At 46.8% G+C, this 27545-nt stretch overlaps 1 protein-coding gene across 1 annotated transcript in view; it reads right to left on the minus strand.

The window, feature by feature from the left end:
* ipo8 (importin 8) overlaps window positions 1-27545 on the minus strand; it is a 100716-nt gene that overhangs the window by 39965 nt on the left and 33206 nt on the right. Inside the window, 13 exon segments of the mRNA XM_034163360.1 lie at window positions 3710-3835; window positions 4058-4124; window positions 4214-4339; window positions 9919-9936; window positions 9939-10081; window positions 11659-11824; window positions 17752-17841; window positions 18399-18515; window positions 20000-20076; window positions 21084-21183; window positions 22787-22921; window positions 22999-23083; window positions 23157-23251. Coding sequence (XP_034019251.1) covers window positions 3710-3835; window positions 4058-4124; window positions 4214-4339; window positions 9919-9936; window positions 9939-10081; window positions 11659-11824; window positions 17752-17841; window positions 18399-18515; window positions 20000-20076; window positions 21084-21183; window positions 22787-22921; window positions 22999-23083; window positions 23157-23251 — 1345 coding nt within the window.

Raw genomic sequence — 27545 nt, forward strand, 5'->3', positions numbered from 1 at the left:
ATCAGCGTTTCACGCCTATAACTAACATTACGAACATCAGCATGTCACGTCCATAACAAACATTACAAGCGTTAGCTGCCTGGATGAGGCAGTTGTCAATATATTCCCATACTGCCAAGATGACAGAACTATAATCCATGGTTTGTCATCTGGATTAGAACACAGTGTTATTACTATTCCATAAAAACCACATATTCACGTTTGACTGTTACTGTTCACTCTCTACATTTATCTAAATATTTGACTTCAGCTATTTGTGCTTTTACAACAACTGAAAGTGTCCTAAAATACAAGTAAAGCTGCACCTGCTGTTCATTAAGTCACCAATATAACTTTTCTTTCTCAGGAACACTGATTTGGCTTTAAATTAGATTCTTATTCACTTCAAGGTCGGTGCTACGTCACTTTGGCAAAGTGGCCAATCCAAAGGAGAGAATTCGTGCTTCCATGACTGTCCGCTCGGTGACAACACCCGCGGTCTGTGTGCTGTTCTACTGAAATCAGTTGGTTTTTTATTGTCTCCTAACTTGTTTCTAACAGCCAGCTGACAGCTCTCATTGCCCTGAACGGTGAGATTGCTGACCTGAAATGAATCGATGTACATTAAACTGACTTTATTGATGAGTCTGACCCCCAAATTACATGTATTTGTACTGAGTTCTGTGATGTTTTAACTGAGAAAACCTGCCCCTCGAGCTTAAGTACCAGGATGACTGACCTCAAATGATATGATTTTGTCCATCCAGTGCTGACGTCAGCATTTTTAATTCACATTAATATTTCATGTCTCTGTAACATTAGAAACCTTAAAATGCAGATTTGGCAGGTTAACACATCACGTTTCCATGGAGACAGTTGGAAGTAAATTCATCCCAAAGACAGAGTTTGATGTGTGTAAAATAACTTCAGCGTCCACCTCTCTCTTCTTGGCGTGAGCGGACATTTTGAGGAGCGGTGCACATCGACTGGATTAATTATTGTTAAGAACAAATTAAAAAAAAAAAGGCTTCAAAATAAAACCAATGCGGTTTTAGTTCAGTCATAAAGGCGCGGTGACACGACGACAGCAGAACAAAGGAGAGAAAGTCAAAAAGTCACAGATCATTGGGAAAAGGTGGATGAATGATCCTGCACCTTTCTCATCACCAAAAAGCCTGAGCACCAAGAGCGCACGAGTGGGAAAACGAAACATTCATCATCACAGGGCTGAAGGCGGGTATAAATTTTCTTTGTTGTATCAACGCGACGTGGAGTTCACAGTAAAATCTGTAACGGCGTCTCTCAGAGGCTGCTGTGTGGACGAGTGGCACCACGTTACATTTATCCTTCAGTCTGGGACCAGGACGTGAAAACCTGAGACTAAATGTCCATGGTGACGTCTCATCAGAGATGTTTACAATCACTTTTATAAATACGAACATCATGACATCAGACCACAGACTGAATCCGACGTGGAACAGGAAAACAAAAACAACCCTTCTTCCTCTTTCGAGTTTATTGTTGGTTTGCAAGCCAACATGGTGCGTTACTGCCACCAGCTGTTTGGGTGTGGAGAATTCATGGATTCTGACATATGCTGTCTAAACTAACCCAGAAACGCTCTACCTCGCAAGTAAAAACCCAGATCTCTGAGAATTCTCAGAAAACTTTCATCACTGTTGAAGGTTAAAATAATTCAATGAAACGTTTGGTTTAAATCAGTAAAAAAAGAGTAAAAGAAATATTACATTACTAGCGTGTTGTCTGTGGGGATCCACGAGCTCTAGATTGGGTCGTGTTTATAAAATATGACATTTATCAAGGGTGATAATAAAGTGTGCAAAGTTTCAATAATGAGTTGGAATGGCGAGTCAGCCCAGAATTTTTAGAACTTTAGAACTCAGAGGAACTCAACCTTTTTATTTCCTGTTAATTAAGTAATTTTTAATGGTAATTTGCCGGCTTAATTCATTTATAATTGTTTAGGTTGTTGTTACAATATACACACAATTATTATTAGAATTATTATTATTATTATTATTAGAGCAGCTAGAGTACTGACGGGGACTAGCAGGAGAGAGCATATCTCACCCGTGTTGGCCTCTCTTCATTGGCTTCCTGTTAATTCTAGAATAGAATTTAAAATTCTTCTTCTTACTTATAAGGTTTTGAATAATCAGGTCCCATCTTATCTTAGGGACCTCGTAGTACCATATTACCCCATTAGAGCGCTTCGCTCTCAGACTGCGGGCTTACTTGTGGTTCCTAGGGTTTGTAAGAGTAGAATGGGAGGCAGAGCCTTCAGCTTTCAGGCTCCTCTCCTGTGGAACCAGCTCCCAATTCAGTTCAGGGAGACAGACACCCTCTCTACTTTTAAGATTAGGCTTAAAACTTTCCTTTTGCTAAAGCTTATAGTTAGGGCTGGATCGGGTGACCCTGGACCATCCCTTGGTTATGTTGCTTTAGACGTAGACTGTGGGGGGTTCCATGATGCACTGTTTCTTTCTCTTTTGCTCCGTATGCATCACTCTGCATTTAATCATTGGTGATCGATCTCTGCCCCCCTTCTCGGCATGTCTTTTTCCTGTTCTTTCCCTCAGCCCCAACCAGTCTCAGCAGAAGACTGCCCCTCCCTGAGCCTGGTTCTGCTGGAGGTTTTCTTCCTGTTAAGAGGGAGTTTTTCCTTCCCACTGTGGCCAAGTGCTTGCTCATAGGGGGTCGTTTTGACCGGTTGGGGTTTTTCATGGTTATTGTATGGCCTTGCCTTGCAATATGGAGCGCCTTGGGGCAACTGTTTGTTGTGATTTGGCGCTATATAAGAAAAAAGTTGATTGATTGATTGTTATTATATTTTTATTTCTATTTTGTCATAAGTGTTTTCACTTTCTTGTGTCATCTATGTATTTTTAATGTATTTACAATTACATACACTTACACTCACGTTTTTAATAGAAAGATGATTTACTGCCCCCTGCTGGAAAGGCGAGTGAGTCCAAAATGTAATTAGGAACGTTACCTATTATTCATAGCTTCTCCAAAGCTATTAGTTCTATCAGTGTTCCATTTTGGTGCTGTTCATCCTTGACCCAAATTACGTAAGCACGCCAAACGGCAAATGTCAGCTGTGCTCTGTTTGTCCCTGATCGAAGTTGCACACACGCACTGTAAGCAGGTGACTTTAATTTGAAAACAAAGACAGCGGCTAAAGACATTAAAGCCACTAAACATTTCACTCATGGTACCAACATGAAACTTAAGTCACTCATGGTAAGAGCAACATGAGATTCATCTAAACTGACTAAACCAATTGAACTACAAAAACACAAGAAATCAATAACACTAACAACACTGATAAACTAACATAAACCACAACAATATTTAAAACCTCAAAACCCTGACTCTCATGGTGCATTGCAGCACATTAGCACAACAAAATTGGGGCATAGTCCCTCCTCCCTGTGCAAAAAAACCCACTAAATTTATTTGTAAGTGCAGCATTTAATTGGAGTAAGTTCTGAATCAGATGTGTTTGTCAATACTGGGCCTCCACCACTGCGACACTGATGGTGGACCAGGAGGTGTGATGGAGGAAGGAAAAGTGGAATCAGTTGCAGACTAAATGTGTCAGTTGTTCTACAAAGCCTGAAGCTCATTTGCTGAGTGTTTTTGTAATCGCTCCATCTCAGTGTGAAATCACGAGGCTTCCATGACTATTTCATATGAAGCCTACCTGTGAAGTAGTCAAAGCAGTCGTGCTGGAAGACCTCGTACAGAACGCCCAAAAGCTGCCACATCTGGGGGGAGATGGTCTGACAGGTGAGACCAAAAGCCAGGGACAGGATCTCCTCATAGAATTCTGCACAAGAACGCCCACACAGGCTCATTAGTTATGTCACCACACACATGTGTCCTGTCAATCAAGTCTTCTGTGGGAGAAGCAAGTCCACAAAGGCACAAAATCAGACATTGTTAATGTTTGAGTCGCTGGGCAGGTTCAGCTGAGATACCTTCATATTTAGGTCTCCTCAGAACCTGAATGAGTGTGTGTCCCACCCCGGTGCACACACACCTGCCATACCTATGATGGGCTTCTGCAAGACCAGGCCAATCACCTGCAGACAAATGCCCTCCAGCTGCTGAGTGATCTGAGTGAGAAGAAGAGAGAAAGGCCACTGAGAAGATGGTGCCAAACATCTAATTCAGTCACAGTGACAAGCATGTGTTCCTTAAAGACCTCCTTGTGGTCCTCCATCACAGTCAGGATGGTATCGATGGTGCTGAGGATGCCCAGAGCCATGACGGTCTTGTCCTCGTTTTCCTCATACTCTTCACTCTGAAGGACCCGAGTGAAGATCTCAGCCTGCAAACATCAGCGGTCACACAAACACTTATCAGAAGAAGTCATTTCATTGGCTCATGCATCATTCAAGGTAACATCAACAGTCTGAAGTCTGAACACAGTAACAGGTGGAGACAGAGGGATAACATACCAAAGAAGAAGAACCTGAATGGTGGGGGAGACCACACAGTGAAGTGTACACAGACTGTGGCCATGAACCTTCAGATCTGACAGGGACAGACTGAACGAAAGCTCCAAAAACCATCTCCTGACAGCCACAGCTGAACCTCCTTAGAACAACACTCTCAAAAAGACATTTCCTTTGAGTTGTCACTGTCTCGGTTACTGTGCCTCATAGACATCAGAAGCTGGGAACCAAGAGTTTCTCAGTGATTTCAGTCAGTCTGAACGTTGTGCCAGTCGTTTTTACAAACCGTTAGGAAAGATTTCAGGTCTGTAACACAATCAGAAGAATGACCTCCTCATGAAATATGATATCATATCGTGTGGAGAAAGAGTTTTCTATGGTTTATTTCAAGTATGGAGACATTTACAGAGGCATGTGGAAGACAATCAACCTGACATGCGCACGTCATGATCCCTCACTGCGTGCCTTCTTGCAGCGAGCAGGTTAAAAATACACATGGTACATGTCAGTGGCATGGAATACCTTTGTTTCATGAAACTCTTGAATGAGAGGTCTCAGGACCACCTGCTCTGCTTCAGCACAAACATGGAGCACATTACTGCACAGAGCATACCTCTGCACACAGCGCATTACTACACAGAGCACGACTGCAGAGTGCACCACTGCACAGAGCGTGTTACTGCAATGGATTTGATGGATTTGTCTCTATAGTCACTTCCTACCGTTCATCTTATCTCCATCTGCTGACTTCACTTTTTTTGTTATCATTTGAGCTGTTTGCAGAGGTGCGCACTGTGGAGTGTCTCAATGTGCAGAGCAGTGTGGTTCGAACACCTGTGATACAAACACACAACAATCATGTCCCACCCCACAGACTATGTGCAGCCTGTTTAGAGTGCGCTCTGTCTGTGTGCCAAAGACAGAGTGAGAGAGCGCACACAGGTGAGGTATTTGACTGTTTAACTCATGCCTCTTTAAGTGCCTCTGTACTTCACCAAAAAATTCCTTTCCTAAAGAATATCTATGTCCCTATGGGATAACAGAGCCTGAGGTCATTTCCACAGATTGTTTGAGAGAAGGTCAAAGGCACCGGAATCAACTGAAATTTGATCACTCTCTCATCACTTCATCACTCATCTTCAACTGCTTATCAGGGATCGAGTCACAGGGGCAACAGCTCCAGTAGGGGACCCCAGATTTCCCTCTTCCTGGGCCACATTGACCACCTCTGACTGGGAAGTCGTGAGGCGTTCCCAGGTCAGTGTGGAGATATAATCTCTCCACATAGTCCTGGGTCTTCCCCGGGGTCTCCTCCCAGATGGACGTGCCAGGAAACACCTCCCTAGGGAGGTGCCCAGGAGGCATCCTTACCAGATACCCCAACCACCTCAGCTGGCTCCTTTCAAGGCGAAACAGCAGCGGCTCTACTCCGAGCTCCCCACGAATGACCGAGCCCATTTCGAGCGCTTGTACCCGCGATCTAGTTCTTTCGGTCATGACCCAAACCTCATGACCATAGGTGACAGTAGGAACAAAGATTCACCAGTACATCGAGAGCTTCACCTTTTCGCTCGGCTCCCTTTTCGTCACAACAGTACAGTAGAGCGAATGCAACACCGCCCCTGCTGCATCGATTCTCTGGCCAATCTCACACTCCACTGTCCCTCACTCATGAACAAGACCCCAAGGTACTTGAACTCCTTCACTTAGGGCAAGACCTCATCCCCTACATGGAGTAGGCAATCCATCGGTTCCTGCTGAGGAACCAGGGCCTCAGATTTAGAGGTGCTGATCCTCATCCTAGCCACTTCACACTCAGGTGGGAACCGATCCAGTGAGTGTTGGAGGTCACAGGCTGATGAATCCAACAGGACCAATCATCTGCAAAAAGCAGGAGCCCACAAAACTGGAAACCCTCCTCCCCACGAATACACCTCAATATCCTGTCCATGAATATCACAAACGGGATTGGGGACAAGGCGCAGCCCCTGTCAGAGGCCAACCTCCACAGGAAACAAGTCTGACTTACTGCTGAGCACCCCGAACACAGCTCTCGCTTTGTGAGTACACAGATTGGATGGTCCTGAGAAGGGACCCCCTCACTCCATACTCCCACAGCACCTCCACAGTATCTCCCAGAGTACCCAATCATAGGCCTTCTCCAAGTCCACAAGACACATGTAGACTGGATGGGCATACTCCCAGGCCCCCTCCAAAATCCTTGTGAGAGTGAAGAGCTGGTCGGTTGTTCCACGACCAAGACGGAACCCGCATTGTTCCTCTTCAATCACAGGTTTGACTATCAGCCGACCCTCCTTTTCATCACCCTGGAGTAGACTTCACCCAAGAGGCTGAGTAGTGTGATGCCCCTGTAGTTGGCACACACTCTCTGGTCCTTTTTTTTAAATATGGGGACCACCGCCACCAGTATGCCACTCCTTAGGCACTGTCCCAGACCTCAATGCAATGTTGAAGAGACGTCTCATCCAAGACAGTCCCCCCACCACCCAGAGCCTTCAGCATTTCTGGAAGAATCTCATCAACCCCCCGGGGACTTGTTTGACTACCGCAGTGACTTCCACCAGGGAAAATGAATGATAATCCTCCATCAGCTTCCAGCTCTGCCCCTACTATAGAGGGCACTCCGGTCTGATGCAGGGAGTTCCTCAAAGTGTTCCTTCCAGCGCTGGATTACATCTTCAGTGGAGGTTAACAAAGTCCCATCCTTACTGTAGACAGCTTGGATGGTTCCCCCCATTTTCCTCCGCCTGAGGTGCCTCACGGGCCGCCAGAGCAGCTAGGTGCGGACTCGATTGTATCAGATGATATGATCACAAAACTGATCATCGATCTTCGGCCTAGGTGCTGTGATACCATGTAACACTTAGGAGCATGCTTATGTTCTAACCCTAACCCATGGACAGTCCGTGACTAGCACAGAAGTCTAATCACAAATGACTGCTCTGGTTTAGATCGGGGAGGCCGTTACTCCCCCTCACGCCTCTCCAGGTGATCTCTATCATTGCCTATGTGTGCGTTTACATCCACCAGCAGAACAATGGAGTCCCCGACCGGAGCCTTCATAAGGACTCCATCAGGGACTCTAGCTCTACCCCCACAAAGGCTCCAGAAAACAGTGTTCAGGTTCATAGCAGCACACAAACCTCTCCACACACGATAAGGTGAAGGTTCCTGGAGAAGCGGGAACTAATGAAATGTGAACATGCACTCAATAAAAATGACTGCAGGACTCTGGTCATAATTACTGAACCCCACCTACCCATCTGAAACTATTCCCATTCAAATAGAGGTAAATTGGCCTGGAAGAGGTGAGTCACTGTAGGACTCAGGTCTGATTGGGTGCTACATCATAACATCCAAGCAAAATCCTCAGCAATCATTAGCACACCGCTAACAGCAAATTAGTCGGCGTCCCATCAGAGTCTTCCTCTGAGTCTCATTAAGTAACCGCTTGGTGACAAAGTCATATAGGCAGCTCCCTAACCCTAACCCTAACTGCTGGGGTACAGAAGTTGAGACAGACCAGTCACAAACTATGACTGGCTGAAGTTAAAACTCAGGAGTTGTTTGTCTCCTAAGAACTGGATCACAGCGAGTTTGGTGCTATGCTCCGCCACTTAACAAGCTAGCCAACACAGGGAAAAACATGACTCCCAATATGTGGGCAAATCCTGGGCCAAATATATGTAATGGGAAAGGAAAACTGGAACTAAATACTAGACAGAGGGGAGGTTGGGGACCATGGCAAAACTCTGCAACAGTTCTACAAGTTAGTGACACCAAAACATAAGACTACTCTGGAGTCTTCCAAACCTGTTTGGATTGCTGTACCAGTGGTGGGCACAGTTCAGCTAATCCGATAGCAGATAATTATCAAGCTAATGTTTTTGCTATCGGATTATCTTTTCAGATAAGTTTTAAAACCATCATCGGACCAATTATCTTCCAATAAATTTAGTTCAGATAACTTTCAGTCCGATAACATTTTCTTTGCTGGTAACGTTTAATGGTCAAAAACGTTTGTAAACCCTAAAATCAAGCATTTTAGTCCATTTGTTGTGTGTTTGTAGCCACTGAGCAGACTGGCTGCCTGTTATTTGCTGATGACATCATCATTAAGCGCAAAATGTGATTGGCCAGTCGACGCAGGGAGCACTGGGGGTAGTGTAGTTCAGGTTCACTTTGGATTTTATTTTATTTCTTGTGGCTGTAATTTAAAAGCTAAGACTCGGTGGGGAGAGGAGCTCTCATGGTGCAGCTGTGTGTACAGAGGGACTTTTCTTCACGTTTAGACACTGTTTTGGATTTTAAAAAAGGACGCTTTATGTGGATTATTTATTCAGATGAATTCCACTGAAACTAACAGGTAAGAATTTATATTTACTTTGTGTCTTTTACTTTGCCATTTAATGCAATAATGGATGTATTTTGGCTGTTTAAGCAGCAGGGTTCAAACCGTGTGAAAAAAGCAGCAGCTTTTAGTTCGTAAATGACGGTGTATCTAATACCGAGATAAACTGTGACTTTTAATACTGTGTTTTACTGCTTTGAAAGATGATGACAGTGTTTGGGGTTTTTATTTTTATTCATTCATTTTCGTGTGTTCTTTGTGTTTGTGATCCTTGAATTTGGGTTTTATTTTTTATTCATTCATTTTTCGTGTGTTCTTTGTGTTGTGATCCTTGAATTTGGGGTTTTATTTTTTATTCATTCATTTTTCGTGTGTTCTTTGTGTTTGTGATCCTTGAATTTGGGGTTTTATTTTTTATTCATTCATTTTTTTCGTGTGTTCTTTGTGTTGTGATCCTTGAATTTACCCAGCAGCCCCTGCGGCGCTTAAAGTGAAACTGGTTTATCAGAAGCCGACAGTGTAATCTGATGTGGCCGCGTCCAATCAATACTAAAAGTTATCGGTTATCTGTAATAAGATACATTTTTTAGCAGTTTATCGGTTTATCGTCATAAAAGGTAACTTTCAGTTATTGGATTAATGGTTATGAAGCTAACTTTTTGGTTAGCTGTGCCCACCACTGACTGTACCAGAGTACGTATCAAAAGGAAGGCATTCCGATCCAAGCTCAGTGGCCTGTCAAGACATCACCAACCGATTCCCAACAAATGCTTCAAATGTTCAGTTGATTTGGTGATGAAAGATTAAAACAAGTGAAAGCACAAGGATCACTGTTCATGAATTTCTATTTAATGACTGCAGTCAGTAATAGTCAACATCTGCACCAACATGGACAGTTCACTGCTTTTCTTTTTTTTTTAAAGAGAGAATTACAAGAGTTCCTGTGGGAAAATGCCCGTGGACCCACATCCTGTTTGAGCATTTGTGACTTGGAACACTTCATCAGCCCCCAAGGTGAAATGTCCTTTAGGTGGATGCTGTCCGTTTCTCAGAGACAAATGGACATGTTTCTAGTCCTACCAGGTTCTGTGTCATTGTCCACAGCGGATGACTGCCACTTCCTGGTTGTACTAGCAGATCATCTTCTGTATGACGTTGGTCAAGTCATCATTCTCCGTCTCTTTAACCACGTGCAACAGCTCCTGCATAACCGGTCGGATTGTACGGCGGATGTACAGCTTGGCTAAACATGGAGACACACACACACACACACACACACACACACACACACACACACACACACACACACACACACACACACACACACACACACACACACACACAACACACACACACACACACACACACACACACACACACACCACACACACACAAACACACACACACCCTCATGTACCGACCAGTGCTCTGCGTTCTGCAGGATTACTCTGTGCTCCAAAGCTTTTGTATCCAGCACCTGTTCTGTGGAATTTGTCTGCCTGCCAGATAAAACCACTTGACTTCATGAACATATTTAAATCAGATTAAAGACCCATCTGTTCTATCTTCTAATTATTGGTAAACCTTGTTACCAGGCTATCTCCTGGGAAGTGTGGATCACAGTCTATGACTGTCCCTAGATGGGACACCAGGCCATCGCAGGTTACTTCCCAGGCAAAGCCAGTACCCCTTTTTCAACTGGGTGTAGTCCTTGGATTGGAACCCAGGGCCACACTGTTGACAGGCCAGCTCCTTCTGAACTCAGCTACCTGATCTAAATCTAATTCTTTGTATTAAGGTGTATACATCATGTGCTTGGGTCTCCCTTCCATTGGGGAAGGATCAGTCAGTTACTTAACTCTATTTTTTATTTATTTATTTATTGGGGGTGGGGTTGGGGGTTAAGTATGATATAGGACTTTCCTTGTAAGAACAGATGGCATTACCAAAGACAGGGAATTTGAAGCGGCATTTTAAGACAATCCACAAGAGCTACGATGCTAACTTCCGGCTGAAAAGTGCAGGAACTGAAAAGCCAGATTTCACCGGGCCAAATACCACAAGTAAGGCTGCAACCATAGCTTCTTTTTGTCTCAACCATGTTCTGGCAAAAGGAAAGAAATCTTTCAAGGATGGTGAGATGGAAGCCGCAGATGTGCTCTTTGTCAATTTAAAAATCGAAAGGAGATTGTGTCTGCTGAATACGCATAGCTAGAAGACAGTCAGTGGCTCTTGGATTTAACCTTTCTTATTGATCTGACTGACGAGCTCAAGGACAAACAACATCATCAACACGATCAGCTCCATCAACACATTTAAAAGCAAATTACACCTGCACGTTATGATGATCACGTGCACTCTCAGGCTTTACTGACTTTGCTTCCATTGAGCCTGTTGTCAGTTTACTCTGTTTTCCATTTGGGGAAAATATAGATGTGGACCGTATATCGTCCAGAGCGGCGTCACTCTTCAACCTGGGTCTCTGTGTTACTGCTCTGTGCTGGAGCTCTATGTGTTGGTGTGCAGTGGGACTCCTGCACCTTTATTGTGACGGGGGACTTTCCCTGACAGGGCCTTTGCTGTTTATGTTCTGATTCCACAGTCAGTGATCCACTATCACAGTTGAGCAGAACTTTGTGAGCATGGAGTCACTGAAGAACCACAATTCAGAGCCAAACCCACTTTCAACTGAGGATAACAAGAGATGGTGGATGGATTAACTTGTGAATTAGCCTGGTAAATGTACTAGTAGAGGCCGTTAACTTTTCGAGGCTCCAATACTGAACAGAATGATATTTGAGAAACAATATCATCCTTTACCTTGTTCCTGATTGGTGACCAGTGTCTGCAGGGCAATAGCAGCCTCCACCTTGACGGGCATCTCCTTGTCATCTATCAAATCCTGTTTGACTAACTCCACGGCATTCCTTAGAACCAGCTCATTGTGAAACCGCAGTGGACTGAAGTTGTGAAGCACCCAGCATGACTGGCAAAACACAATAACAAACATTACGTGTGGACGCGTCATCTCTGTGGACGAACAGTGTTTTCAGATATGGAAAAAGTCAACGCTCACGTCACTACACATGTCAAATACTGCTGTGGACTGAGCTTTATGAGGTGCCAACTGGGACTGCAACGACTCAAGACGAGCCCACCGACACCTCTGTAATGACCAAACCCCAGTCAGGCACTGAGGCAATATTACAGCACCGACCTGTGGCAAAACTAAAAAACAAGAGAGCATTATATCGTGTAGGTTCTCCTGTTGCCACCAAAACTACCCTGATCTGTCGAGACACAGACTCTGCCAGACTAAACCACCAAAACATGGACTCCCCTAGACCTGACTAGTGTGCCTTGATTAGACAGAGTGATGTCAACTCAGAACACGGCACCATTTTGTTCTCAACTGCTCTGAACTACCGAATAAACCTTTAATGTTTTCAACATTTTTTTAATCACTTAACCACATACAGCAACACATCCAGGGACAGCTGCTATCAAAAGAAATATAAAAATAGTTGATAAAATTTACAGTTTATGATGATTTATTTAATTAATTTAAAGCCTGATTCATGCATCCGCAGCTCTATAACTCCGTGTCATACAATGACGTGTGTGGACAGTTTTAAAGTTCTCCGTCCTCTGGGTTTTGTTTTATTCTGGATTAATTTGACCCTCAACAAGCTTGTCTTTCTACAATCATCACCTCCAATTCAAAGGTAAACTGAACATTTTCCTCTTTTACTGACTTCGTGCTGTAAATGTGATGTGGAATTTTCTGATCCATTTATCAGCATGCGCACTATAAAAACTGTTATAATATGATGGAAGACGAAGGACTGAAAGCAGTAAAGTGTCAAATCACTGTCAGGGTTTAGGTTTTGTTTTCTTGTTTGCTCTGCTTAGGTTATGTTTTGTGATTTCTCTTGTGGGGTTTTTTCTGCTTGGCCTTGGTCTGTCCCTTTCCTCTCATCTGTCTCTCCTGGTGGTGGGCAGGGCACGCTGTTGGGCCACACCCCTATTCTGGTGGTTTCCACACACCTGCTTCTAATTGGTAGCTCATCACCAGGGTGTATATTAGCTTCACGGGTTGCACGGTTTACTCGCCAGTTCGTTGTGCCTTATGCCTTCCCTTCATAGCCAGTCTTGCAAGTTTTTCTCGACCTGTTTTTCTCGCTGTGTTTTGGACTGCCTGCTTGTTTATTGGACCACGCCCTTGCCTAATGTTTCTGACACTGTTGCTGATTTTTGACTGCCTTTCCGTGTACCAGACCCTGCTTGTTGTTCCAGTGAATCCTTATCGCCAAATCCCATCTGAGTCTGAGCTCTGCATTTGTGTCCAGCCATCCGGTGCCACTGGTCTTGATAGAACGAAATGGCCAACAATGTTCACAGCAGACTCGGATTCATTCCAGATGACGGTACGCGCACACAGCCTACAATGGGCTCAACAACAAGACAAACTCGACACACTGTGCGTCGGATTGAGCGAGCTGCCTAAACGCCATGATGCGTTGATGTTGTCATTCAGTGATCAGGTTAGTTGTTTCATGGACAGACTTCAGCCATCAACGCACTCAGTAACACGTGCAGAAACCACCGTCAGCCCACTTCCTGAACCTCCGGCAACAACACCGGCTCCCACATTAGACGCGTTTTCCGATCGCTCCCGGAGGGATTCTCTCCCCACCAGCAGCCGTTCATCCACCCAGCATTTTTTTCTCCTCCGGGCCGGTTGGCTCCAGCGCTAGTCCTTTAAGCAACAACACAGAGGAGCCGATGCAGCTGGGTCGAACTCGACTCTCCACCGAAGAGCGTTTACGACGGCAGGTCAGCGTTTACGACGGCAGGTCAGGTCCTGCCCCCTGCTGGAAGCTCCAGTTTACTACATGGCTTCCACCACAAATGCAGCTGAGAGGAGCCACAAAGCTCAACTCTGTACTCAATCACAATGCTGCCGTCAGGCCGAGGTCTTGGAAAATAAAGCAGTGCTGACTTATGGTTTGGTGTATAAATAAAATGAATACTTATAGAATAACTCCATTAATGTCAATTCTGTCATTTGTGCAAAGTTAAAATATAACATATATCTTTTAATGTTGAATAATGCACTAATTCTGAAGTTTTGTAACAAACACAGACAGATGGCATTCTGGGTAAAATGTGCTTCTGCTCACACTGATTGGTTTGACTCATACATTATGTAAACCAACACATTAATGTGACGTGTGTCGTGTGTTGGTGTTTACAGATAAATGTGCTTTTGTAAAATATGCCATGTTTTATTTGCAAAAAAAAAAAGCCGAGTTGTAATTAGATAACCGTCTGATGATCTACTGGTGCCAGTGCGAGTTTTGGCCCTTTTTCAGTTGATTTTTCATTCGTAGGAGCATTTTTGGATCGCACCGAGTTCAGGTTAATCGCGTGATTTTAAATTTTATAAATGTTTGTAGGAAATTCAGCTTTGTTTACCACATTAACGGTCTAAAAATTATCGGACCAAAATTTATTGCAAGATAATTAGTCTGATAATGGTTTTCAAACTTATCTGAAAAGATAATCCGATAATGAAAACATTATCTTCGATAATTATCGGTTATCGGATTATCGGAACTGTGCCCACCACTGATCACTGAGACATGGACTCCTCTAGGCCTGACCCGCGGAGACATGGACTCCTCTAGGCCTGACCCGCGGAGACATGGACTCCTCTAGGCCTGACCCGCGGAGACATGGACTCCGCTTGACATTTTTAAACACAAGATAAATATACTTTTTAATGCACCACATTAGTCATTTACATTTTCAAAGGTTAACCAGTTTGATAAATCAGACGTTTCATCAAGTAGACATTAGAGGGAAATCAGAGGGATGAGAGAAATCCCAGTAGAAACTATCTATAGTACTGAAAGAAATAATAAAAAAAATCTGTTCTAGCTAGTTTGTGGTATTTTACTTTAAATTTATATTGAACCCTGGTGAAAGATGGGCCCCACCATAGCTTTTGATTGAATCACTAGATGGAGGACCGCGGTGATCCGCCCATTCGCTGGCTGTTGCCAGAGCGCTGCCATCTTGGTTAATGTCGAACAACCAGACATAAATACAAATCGGTGGGTATGATCAATGTTTTCAAGAAAAAGTTTCAAGATAAATCTGCATTTTCCATGCTGTTACATTTATTCAAACTGTGTGTCTGCCACAACACCAGATACTAGTCATTATGAAGTTAAGTTAAAGATGGGAAATAATCAGAGGGACAGCAGAGGGACAGAAGAGGGACAGCAGAGAGACATCAGAGGGACGGCAGAGAGACAGAAGAGGGACGGCAGAGAGACAGCAGAGGGACGGCAGAGGGACAGAAGTTGGACAGCAGAGGGACAGAAGAGGGACAGATGAGGGACAGCAGAGGGAGAGAAGTGGGACAGCAGAGAGACAGAAGAGGGACGGCAGAGAGACAGCAGAGGGACGGCAAAGAGACAGAAGTTGGACAGCAGAGGGACAGAAGAGGGACGGCAGAGAGACAGATGAGGGACAGCAGAGGGACAGAAGAGGGACGGCAGAGAGACAGAAGAGGGACGGCAGCGAGACAGAAGAGGGACGGCAGAGGGACAGAAGAGGGACAGCAGAGAGACAGCAGAGGGACGGCAGAGACAGAAGAGGAACGGCAGAGGGACAGAAGAGGGACGGCAGAGAGACAGCAGAGGGACGGCAGAGGGACAGAAGTTGGACAGCAGAGGGACAGAAGAGGGACGGCAGAGGGACAGCAGAGAGACAGATGAGGGACAGAAGAGGGATGGCAGAGAGACAGAAGAGGGACGGCAGAGGGACAGAAGAGAGACGGCAGAGGGACAGCAGAGAGACAGAAGTGGGACGGCAGAGGGACGGCAGAGGGACAGCAGAGAGACAGATGAGGGACAGAAGAGGGATGGCAGAGAGACAGAAGAGGGACGGCAGAGGGACAGAAGAGAGACGGCAGAGGGACAGCAGAGGGACAGAAGAGGGACGGCAGAGAGACAGAAGAGGGACGGCAGAGGGACGGCAGAGAGACAGAAGTGGGACAGCAGAGGGACGGCAGAGGGACAGAAGAGGGACGGCAGAGAGACAGCAGAGAGACAGATGAGGGACAGAAGAGAGACGGTAGAGAGACAGCAGAGGGACAGAAGAGGGACGGCAGAGAGACAGCAGAGGGACGGCAGAGGGACAGAAGAGAGACAGCAGAGGGACGGCAGAGGGACAGAAGAGGGACAGCAGAGAGACAGCAGAGGGACGGCAGAGGGACAGAAGAGAGACGGCAGAGGGACAGAAGAGAGACGGCAGAGGGACAGAAGAGGGACAGCAGAGGGACAGAAGAGGAACGGCAGAGGGACAGAAGAGGGACGGCAAAGGGACAGAAGAGGGACAGCAGAGGGACAGAAGAGGGACGGCAGAGAGACAGAAGAGGGACGGCAGAGAGACAGCAGAGGGACGGCAGAGGGACAAAAGTTGGACAGCAGAGGGACAAAAGAGGGACAGCAGAGAGACAGAAGACGGACAGCAGAGGGACAGAAGAGAGACGGCAGAGGGACAGAAGAGAGACAGAAGTGGGACGGCAGAGGGACGGCAGAGAGACGGCAGAGGGACAGCAGAGGGACAGAAGAGGGACGGCAGAGAGAAGCAGAGACAGCAGGGACAGAAGTTGGACAGCAGAGGGACAGAAGAGGGACGGCAGAGAGACAGCAGAGAGACAGATGGGGAACAGCAGAGGGACAGAAGAGGGATGGCAGAGGGATGGCAGAGAGACAGCAGAGGGACAGAAGAGAGACGGCAGAGAGACATCAGAGGGACGGCAGAGGGACAAAAGAGGGACAGCAGAGAGACATCAGAGGGACGGCAGAGGGACAGAAGTGGGACAGCAGAGGGACGGCAGAGGGACAGAAGTTGGACGGCAGAGAGACAGAAGAGGGACAGCAGAGAGACAGCAGAGGGACAGAAGAGAGACAGCAGAGACGGCAGAGAGACAGCAGAGGGACAGAAGAGGGACGGCAGAGGGACAGAAGAGAGACGGCAGAGGGACAGAAGAGGGACGGCAGAGAGACAGCAGAGGGACAGAAGAGGGACTGCAGAGGGACAGAAGAGAGACAGCAGAGAGACGGCAGAGAGACAGCAGAGGGACGGCAGAGGGACAGAAGTTGGACGGCAGAGGGACAGAAGAGGGACAGCAGAGGGACGGCAGAGAGACAGCAGAGTGACAGAAGAGGGACAGAAGAGGGTCGGCAGAGGGACAGAAGAGATACAGCAGAGAGACAGCAGAGGGACGGCAGAGAGACAGCAGAGGGACAGAAGAGAGATGGCAGAGGGACGGCAGAGGGACAGAAGTTGGACAGCAGAGGGACAGAAGAGGGACGCAGAGGGACAGAAGTTGGACAGCAGAGAGACAGATGAGGGACAGCAGAGGGACAGAAGAGGGACGGCAGAGGGACAGCAGAGGGGCAGAAGAGGGACGGCAGAGGGACAGCAGAGGGGCAGAAGAGGGACGGCAGAGGGACAGAAGTTGGACGGCAGAGGGACAGAAGAGGGACGGCAGAGAGACAGATGAGGAACAGCAGAGGGACGGCAGAGGGATGGCAGAGAGACAGAAGACAGACAGCAGAGGGACAGAAGAGAGACGGCAGAGAGACATCAGAGGGACAGCAGAGGGACAGCAGAGAGACATCAGAGGGACAGAAGTGGGACGGCAGAGAGACGGCAGAGGGACAGAAGTTGGATGGCAGAGGGACAGAAGAGGGACAGCAGAGGGACAGAAGAGGGACGGCAGAGAGACAGCAGAGGGACAGAAGAGGGACAGCAGAGGGACAGAAGAGGAACAGCAGAGGGACGGCAGAGAGACAGCAGAGGAACAGAAGAGGGACCGCAGTGTCGACTCACCCTTGCTCGTAGGTACCCCAGAGGAGAGTTGAGCAGAGGGAAGACATAGTTCTGCAACATGAGCTCCATCTGCTCCCTGTACACCCGCTTCTGTGGGATGACACAGACAGAAAACTGTGACTTTGACCACCAGTGGATGAGGAGCATCAAGTTGGTCGTGATGGTGGTGTCACACCAACATCTAAATGTTTTATGGTGGTGAGTTTCATGTAATTGTCTGGGGGGGTTGGGGGGTGATTTCTCTTGATTTGCCATGCCTCAGTCTTTGTGTTTGACTTCTATTTGCACACCTGTCTTTGCCCTCGTGTTGCACCGTTACTGAAGCCTTTACTGCTGGCACACTGTCCACACTGTGGGACAAATACATGGACTACTGTCCACTAGTGGCACTAGCGAGTGTTGTTCATTTCTTTCATTGTAATCATTGTGCGGCTAACGAACTTCCCATGTGGCTACTGAAAGGACCATCAGTCAGCCACAATGGCTACGAGTCTTTGAAGACGTCTTTGGGAAGAGGGAAAACAGATGTGAAACCCAAAGACCACAGCAGTCACAGCGGTCACAGGAGATCTCACTGAGCAGACCTGATCCCGTCGGATGTCCCCCGGACCGACATGAAGCTCAGCACACAACGAGGGTCAGCGTACCTTCAGGAGCAACTCGGCCAGAGCTCCGATGCAGTGCAGCGCACCATCCTTCCTACGGGGGTCAGTGGACGGGTCGACCAGGATCTGGTGAGAGAATTCCATCATCTGAGGAAGAACCTGCAGAGAGGAACCGTCCACTGTCACCTGGATGCTGCTTGTACATTAACAGCAAAGATCAGCAGTAAAACGCCCTGAGCTTTATAATCAGTTGGAACTGGTTCATAGGTTGGACGTAGAAGTACTAGTATACAAATAATGAATGTTTACAAGTTCAATGGTTTTATATAATGGATAAACTAGATCCTTGTCATTTGATATTTTATTAATATATAAATAACACAACAGGGACTTAGGTTTTGGTGTTTGTCACTGGTGCTTACATGTCCAACACAAACTTTAAATAGGAGTCCAAAATTGTTCTCAGTCAACTTGGAAAAACAGTTAGATAGTTAAAAAAATAATCGTGATGATGTAGTCCGATGTAGGCCGTGCACGGACTTCGTGTACAGACTGCTGGTTGCTTTCCTCACTCCAGCGAAAAATCTGCGTCAGAAATGTGTCCAGCTTTTCATCCTAACAGCTCTTTGTGCCTCCAGACAGCTGACCGCGTGGAGGATTTGTTTTTGGTGTTAGAAGAATTAGCAGCGTCAATTATTAGCTACTTCAAACTGTTGTCCGCCAGCAAAAGAAACTCTGCTGTGTTTAGCTAAATGCCGTCCCCGGTAATGTGAGCGCGCGTGGTGGTCGGGGCATGCAATAGCACATTTCATATAGCACCAAAATTTCATGCTAAAAAGAATATGAATAAATATGAAAATACCTTCCAATCTTTCTTTTAGGACTGTAATTTTTAAACATTTCTACAATTTTCTCATTCATTCGCTGACAAGCTGGAGATCTTCTGCCCATCTTTGTGCCTTAAAGCCTTATTTGTGGATACTACTTTGGTACTTTGGATTATAATGGTCTGCACCTGTTTGAAATAATGACATTATTCTCTGTTTCTTTCTCTTGTACCCCTCATTACTAACCCTAAATCATCCTCATCCCAACATTTGCTGATTTTTTGTGTCATGTTTAACTGTCACTGGTCTCCAGTGAGCAGTCCACAGCAACGCCTCGAAGGCGTGATGTTCATGTTCAATGATTCTCCTTTCAGGAGAATATTTCTGAAAGGAAACAGAGATCTGGAAATATTTCCACTGTCATCTGGAAACCATCAATATTTGATGTGAGGGTCAGCATGAACCAGCAGGTGGACCTGGAACCACACCCAGCCCTTGAGATGCTCGTCTTCTGTCCTCAGTCTACATACCGTCCATCTGAATGTAGGACCTGATCCTCCCTGAGCGCACAGACAGACAGCACTGTGCAAATGTTTTAGGCACCCTGGAGTCTGTTCCAAAGAACACAACTGAAAACACATTACACAGCTTGATCGGCCAATAACATCTTCTACTTTCAAAGTGGAAAGTGGCTTCACAGTTGACATTTTTATATTATTGTCCAACACATAAACAATCCAGTGGAGCCACGACGACAGTAAACTCTTCATGGTAACTGTCACCAGCAGGGAAACGTGGTAGAACATGAATCCTCACCTCCTTCCTCATGCGAGCGGCTTTACACAGCAGGCTCTGAGCGGCAGTCGCTGGGAGGGCGTGGTCATCGTACAGGTCTCCAACACACACACACACACACACACACACACAAAATAGCATCAAACAACATGGCAGCCATACAGCTGAAGAGTTTAAAATAAATAAGAAAATGTAATGTGATTGAAGACCCCTCAGAGGTCCCGCCGAGACCCCTCAGAGGTCCCGCCGAGACCCCACAGAGGTCCCGCCGAGACCCCACAGAGGTCCCGCCGAGACCCCTCAGAGCTCCCGCCGAGACCCCACAGAGCTCCCGCCGAGACCCCTCAGAGCTCCCGCCGAGACCCCTCAGAGCTCCCGCCGAGACCCCACAGAGGTCCCGCCGAGACCCCACAGAGGTCCCGCCGAGACCCCTCAGAGCTCCCGCCGAGACCCCACAGAGCTCCCGCCGAGACCCCTCAGAGCTCCCGCCGAGACCCCACAGAGCTCCCGCCGAGACCCCTCAGAGCTCCCGCCGAGACCCCACAGAGGTCCCGCCGAGACCCCTCAGAGCTCCCGCCGAGACCCCTCAGAGCTCCCGCCGAGACCCCTCAGAGCTCCCATCGAGACCTTCAGGAACTCATCCCCTACTTTGTGTCCCTAAGATAAATAAAAGGCTGTTTTGTGGAATGATCCGTTTCTGTTTTGTGTTTCATCACCTTTTTAAAACTTTGTAAAAAACCTTGTAACTGTTAGAATGGCCCAAACAGAGGGTCGCCCCTTTGAGTCTGGTCTGCTTGAGGTTTCTTCCTCAGAGGGAGTTTTTTCTTACCACTGTCACCTGTGTTCTTGCTGTGGGGGTTGGTAAGGTTAGACCTTACTGTGTTGTGATTTGTTGTGATTTGGCACAATGTAAATTAAAATAAATTGAAATTGAATTGAAGTAACCTGTATCTGACTGCCGCCCTGTCCAGGGGGAGCCGTAGACTCCCATCCACTTGACACAACAGAATCCAGAGAAAAGAAGTGACACCAACAGGCCTAAGGATGGATCTGGACTGACTTCTACTTCTGATAAGGATGCTGTCTGATACTCTGTGATACTCACTGAACTTCATGTGGATGTACTCGTAGGGGTCTTCCTGCCACAGTCGGTCGTCCTCGTCCTTGTAGCACATGAGGGGGAAGATGACATCCTGACAGATAATCTGGAACACACAAATGTTCTCAGAAGCACAGTGGGGGAAATGCTACAAAAATAATTCAATAATAAGAAAATAATTGTGTCATAAAGGCCGAGCAGCCTCAGGACCAGCTGGCTGGAACAAAGAACTTGGACTGCGTGAGCCACTCAGCTGACACACAAAGGACACGTCCCCCAGACAAATGTACGATGGACCGGTTCATCCAGAAAGTCATTGAGTGGTGAACTCTATGGTTGTCAGGCCCAGAAACTCTCTCCAAAGTTACAGAAACGAGTGCAGAACAGAATGATACATTTTGAAGCCAACATTTTTCTGCCCCATGACATCATGGAACACTTCAGGTCCTGGATGACAACCACACGGGCAAGCAAGTGGTCCATCCCCACCTCTCCAAAGTGGGACCCAAACGAGATACTCTCCTCCTCTGTCATGCAAAAAAAGCCAAATAGGATTAATAAATGGAATAGTTTTGACTGTGTTGCGTGCTTGGTTTGCAAAGTAAAGGTTAAACAATATCAGCATCCATTGGATTCTATGACATGTGACATATGCTACCCTGTAACATGATAACTAAGCATGATACATGATGCAAACTATTCCTTTTTAAAACCGTATTCACCCAACTAATACATTGCATCACTTTTTACCAAAATTGGAGCAACTTTAACTTTTGACCCCTCTACAAATTGAAATTGATCTTTGTCACTGTTCTTGCTGTTTTTACCCCATAACTCCGGAACATTCATTCACAGATAGTCCAAACTATACCTTTTTGGAATCTTTATGATCAGACAAATAATATGGAATACCTTTCAATATGATTGGAGCATTTTTAAATTTTGACCCCTGTGTAATACTTCAATTGACCCCTTCTTGGCTGCCTATTGAAAGTTCATGTGGGTACCCGGCATTTTTAAAAGAGTAATGTCTAAGGAGTATGTGTGCCAAATTTGGTGCTTGCATCACCATTTGAAGACTCCCTCAGTAAATATTCACTTATCTGCTGCACTACAAACAAAAACTGAGTTCAGGCTATCCGCAAGACTGTCCATCGACTGAAAATTCATCGAACTTGAAGTTAAGATTTCCAGCAGTCTCGCTTCGAGTTCAGTCAAAGTTGAGGGTTTAATATGTCGCCGCAATAATAGGCAAGGTTGTTGCTCCGCTAAACGCAGCAGCATAATTGTAAACCTAATAAGCGAGTGGTCAGAGACCGCTGATGCAAGAGGCAGGATGTCGATATTTGTGACAGCGATCAGTGGAAACAGGAGGGATCTGAGCTCAATTTGAGCTTCATGGCAAAGGCTGTGAATATTTATGTACATGTGATTTCTTAGGTTTTTATTTTTAATAAATTTACAAAAAAAAAAAATACATTGTCATTATGGGGTATTGTGTGTAGGATTTTGAGGGGGGAAAATGAATTTCATCCATTTTGGAATAAGGCTGTAACATGAAATTGTGGAAAAGCTGAAGCGCTGTGAAAACTTTCTGGATACAGAAGTACGGTCGTAGACCCTCTGCGGAAAACAACCTGAAGTCTGCATTGCATATCACAGGTCTCATCAACAAACAGATCCTTCAGCATCAGGTCTGTCTGTCCTACCTTTATGTGTGGTTTGACGTGTTTCCAGGTCAGGGAGTGAGACAGCCCCTGGCTGAGGTAGTTCAGGCACAGCTGCAGGACACGTGGAGTAACATACTGCTGCTGTCTGTGCTGGTCCACCACCTTCAGGAGGACCTGGAGGAGCATCAGAGAGTCTGAGCCTGGAGAACAACAGGAGAAAACCACCTCATCCTCACAGGCATAACTCTCACCTGCTGTATTCCCACTGCATACGTTTTTAGGAAGAACTCTGAAAACTCGCAGTACTCCTTTGTCACATTTCCAGGGCTGCCATACCTGTGAGAGCAAATACAGGATAGTGAGCGGCTGAGGACATGGCTCCACACATGGCGGCATGATGTCAGCGTACCTTTCAAACACTCTGGTGATGATACGCATGGCCCACTTCTTACACTTCCACCACGCCAGCTCCGGACGGTCGTCCTCATCCACCTCCAAAGTCTCCTAGCAAACATATTACTAGTAACGTTTCATCAATACTCGCAACACGCTTCACCAGTACCCACAACACGCTGTTACACATGATGTGCTTCACCGTTACTGGCATCACATTCACCGTCACTCATGATGTGCTTCACCGTTGCACCCTGTGCACGTCACCGTTACTCGGGTCACGCTTCACTGCTGCACACGGTGCGCTTCTCTGTTACTGACGTCATGCTTCACCGTCACTCACGATGTGCTTCACCGTTGCACACTGTGCACTTCACCATTACTGACGTCACGCTTCACCGTTACTCACATGATGCTTCACCGTTACTCACATCATGCTTCACCGTTGCACACTGTGCACTTCACCTTTACTGATGTCACGCTTCACCATTATTCACATCATGCTTCACCGTTGCACACTGTGCACTTCACCGTTACTCGTGTCACGCTTCATCGTTGGACACTGTGCACTTCACTGTTACTTGCGTCACGCTTCACCATTGCACACTGTGCACTTCACCGTTACTGACGCAATGCTTCACAATCAGTCACGATATGCTTCACTGTTGCACACTATGCGCTTCACCGTTACTGACGTCATGCTTCACAGTCACTCACGATACGCTTCACCGTTGCACACTGTGCACTTCACCGTTACTCGCGTCATGCTTCACCGTTGCACACTGTGCACACCAGCCACCACCGTTGCACACCAGCTCCCAATTCAGATCAGGGAGACAGACACCCTCTCTACTTTTAAGATTAGGCTTAAAACTTTCCTTTTTGCTAAAGCTTATAGTTAGGGCTGGATCAGGTGACCCTGAACCATCCCTTAGTTATGCTGCTATAGACTTAGACTGCTGGGGGGTTCCCATAATGCACTGAGTGTTTCTTTCTCTTTTTGCTCTGTATGCACCACTCTGCATTTAATCATTAGTGATCGATCTCTGCTCCCCTCCACAGCATGTCTTTTTCCTGGTTCTCTCCCTCAGCCCCAACCAGTCGCAGCAGAAGACTGCCCCTCCCTGAGCCTGGTTCTGCTGGAGGTTTCTTCCTGTTAAAAGGGAGTTTTTCCTTCCCACTGTAGCCAAGTGCTTGCTCACAGGGGGTCGTTTTGAACGTTGGGGTTTTACATAATTATTGTATGGCCTTGCCTTACAATATAAAGCGCCTTGGGGCAACTGTTTGTTGTGATTTGGCGCTATATAAAAAAAATTGATTGATTGATTGATTGATTGATGTCACTGTTACTCACGTCATGCTTCACCGTTGCACACTGTGCATGTCACTGTTACTCACGTCATGCTTCACCGTCACTCACGATATGCTTCACCGTTGCACACTGTGCGCTTCACTGTTACTCACGTCATGCATCACCGTCACTCACGATGCGCTTCACCGTTGCACACTGTGCGCTTCACCGTCACTCACAATGCGCTTCACAGTCGCACACTGTGCACTTCACCATTACTCGCGTCACACTTCACCGTTGCACACTGTGCGCTTCACTGTTGCACACTGTGCGCTTCACCGTTACTCACGTCACGCTTCACCGTTGCACACTGTGCGCTTCACCGTTGCACACTGTGCGCTTCACCGTTACTCGCGTCACGCTTCACCATTGCACACTGTGGACTTCACCGTTACTGACATCATGTTTCACCGTCACAATATGCTTCACCGTTGCACACTATGCGCTTCACTGTTACTGACATCATGTTTCACCGTCACAATATGCTTCACCGTTGCACACTATGCGCTTCACTGTTACTGACGTCATGCTTCACCGTCACTTACGATGTGCTTCACTGTTGCACACTGTGCACTTCACCGTTACTCACATCATGCTTCACCGTTGCACACTGTGCACTTCACCGTTACTGACGTCATGCTTCACCATTACTCATGATATGCTTCACCGTTACCGACATCATGCTTCACCGTTGCACACTGTGCACTTCACCGTTACTGACGTCATGCTTCACCGTTACTCATGATATGCTTCACCGTTACTGACATCATGCTTCACCGTCACTCATGATATGCTTCATCGTTGCACACTGTGCACTTCACCGTTACCTGCGTCATGCTTCACCGTTACTCATGATATGCTTCACTGTTACTGACGTTATGCTTCACAGTCACTCACGATATGCTTCACTGTTGCACACTGTGCACTTCACCGTTACTCGCGTCATGCTTCACCGTTGCACACTGTGCATGTCACTGTTACTCACGTCATGCTTCACCGTCACTCACGATATGCTTCACCGTTGCACACTGTGCACTTCACTGTTACTCACGCCATGCATCACCGTCACTCACGATGCGCTTCACCGTTGCACACTGTGCGCTTCACCGTTGCACACTGTGCGCTTCACCGTTACTCGCTTCACCATTGCACACTGTGCACTTCACCGTTACTCGCGTCACGCTTCACCATTGCACACTGTGTGCTTCACCGTTACTCGCGTCACGCTTCACCATTGCACACTGTGTGCTTCACCGTTGCACACTGTGCGCTTCACTGTTGCACACTGTGCGCTTCACTGTTACTCGCGTCACGCTTCACCGTTGCACACTGTGCACTTCACCGTTACTGACGTCATGCTTCACCGTCACAATATGCTTCACCGTTGCACACTATGCGCTTCACCGTTACTGACGTCATGCTTCACCGTCACTTACGATGTGCTTCACTGTTGCACACTGTGCACTTCACCGTTACTCACATCATGCTTCACCGTTGCACACTGTGCACTTCACCGTTACTGACGTCATGCTTCACCGTTGCACACTGTGCACTTCACCGTTACTGACGTCATGCTTCACCGTTACTCATGATATGCGTCACCGTTACTGACATCATGCTTCACCGTCACTCATGATATGCTTCACCGTTGCACAGTGTGCTTCACTGTTACTGATGTCATGCTTCACCATCACTCACGATGTGCTTCACCGTTGCACACTGTGCGCTTCACTGTTACTCACATCATGCTTTACTGTCACTCACAATGTGCTTCACCGTTGCACATTGTGCGCTTCACTGTTACTCACGTGATGCTTCACCGTCACTCATGATGTGCTTCACCGTTGCACACTGTGTACTTCACCGTTACTCGTGTCACGCTTCACGTTGCACACTGTGCACGTCACCGTTACTGACGTCATGCTTCACCATCACTCACAGTGTGCTTCACTGTTGCACACTGTACGCTTCACTGTTACTCACATCATGCTTTACTGTCACTCACGATGTGCTTCACCGTTGCACACTGTGCGCTTCACTGTTACTCACATCATGCTTTACTGTCACTCACGATGTGCTTCACCGTTGCACACTGTGCGCTTCACTGTTACTCACGTGATGCTTCACCGTCACTCATGATGTGCTTCACCGTTGCACACTGTCCGCTTCAATGTTACTCACGTCATGCTTCACTGTCACTCATGATGTGCTTCACCGTTGCACTCTGTGCACTTCACTGTTACTCGTGTCACGCTTCACGTTGCACACTGTGCGCTTTACTGTTACGTCATGCTTCACTGTTGCACACTGTGCGCTTTACTGTTACGTCATGCTTCACTGTTGCACACTGTGCACTTTACTGTTACGTCATGCTTCACCGTTGCACACTGTGCGCTTTACTGTTACATCATGCTTCACTGTTGCACACTGTGTGCTTCACTGTTACGTCATGCTTCACGTTGCACACTGTGCACGTCACCGTTACGTCATGCTTCACGTTGCACACTGTGCACGTCACCGTTACTGACGTCATGCTTCACCGTCACTCACGATATGCTTCACCGTTGCACACTGTGCGCATCACTGTTACTCATGTCATGCTTCACCGTTGCACACTGTGCACTTCACCGTCACTCACAATGTGCTTCACCGTTGCACACTGTGCACTTCACTGTTACTCACGTCATGCGTCACTGTCACTCACGATGTGCTTCACTGTGCCACGGCGCTTCACTGTTACGTCATGCTTCACTGTTGCACACTGTGCGCTTCACTGTTACGTCATGCTTCACCGTTGCACACTGTGCGCTTCACTGTTACGTCATGCTTCACCGTTGCACACTGTGTGCTTCACTGTTACTCATGTCACGCTTCACGTTGCACACTGTGCACGTCACCGTTACTGACGTCATGCTTCACCGTCACTCACGATGTGCTTCACCGTTGCACACTGTGTGCTTCACTGTTACGTCATGCTTCACCGTCACTCACGATGTGCTTCACCGTTGTACTCTGTGCACTTCACCGTTACTCGTGTCACGCTTCACGTTGCAC

This window comes from Thalassophryne amazonica, chromosome 22 (genome assembly GCF_902500255.1).
Source record: "Thalassophryne amazonica chromosome 22, fThaAma1.1, whole genome shotgun sequence".
Classification (NCBI taxonomy): Eukaryota; Metazoa; Chordata; class Actinopteri; order Batrachoidiformes; family Batrachoididae; genus Thalassophryne; species Thalassophryne amazonica.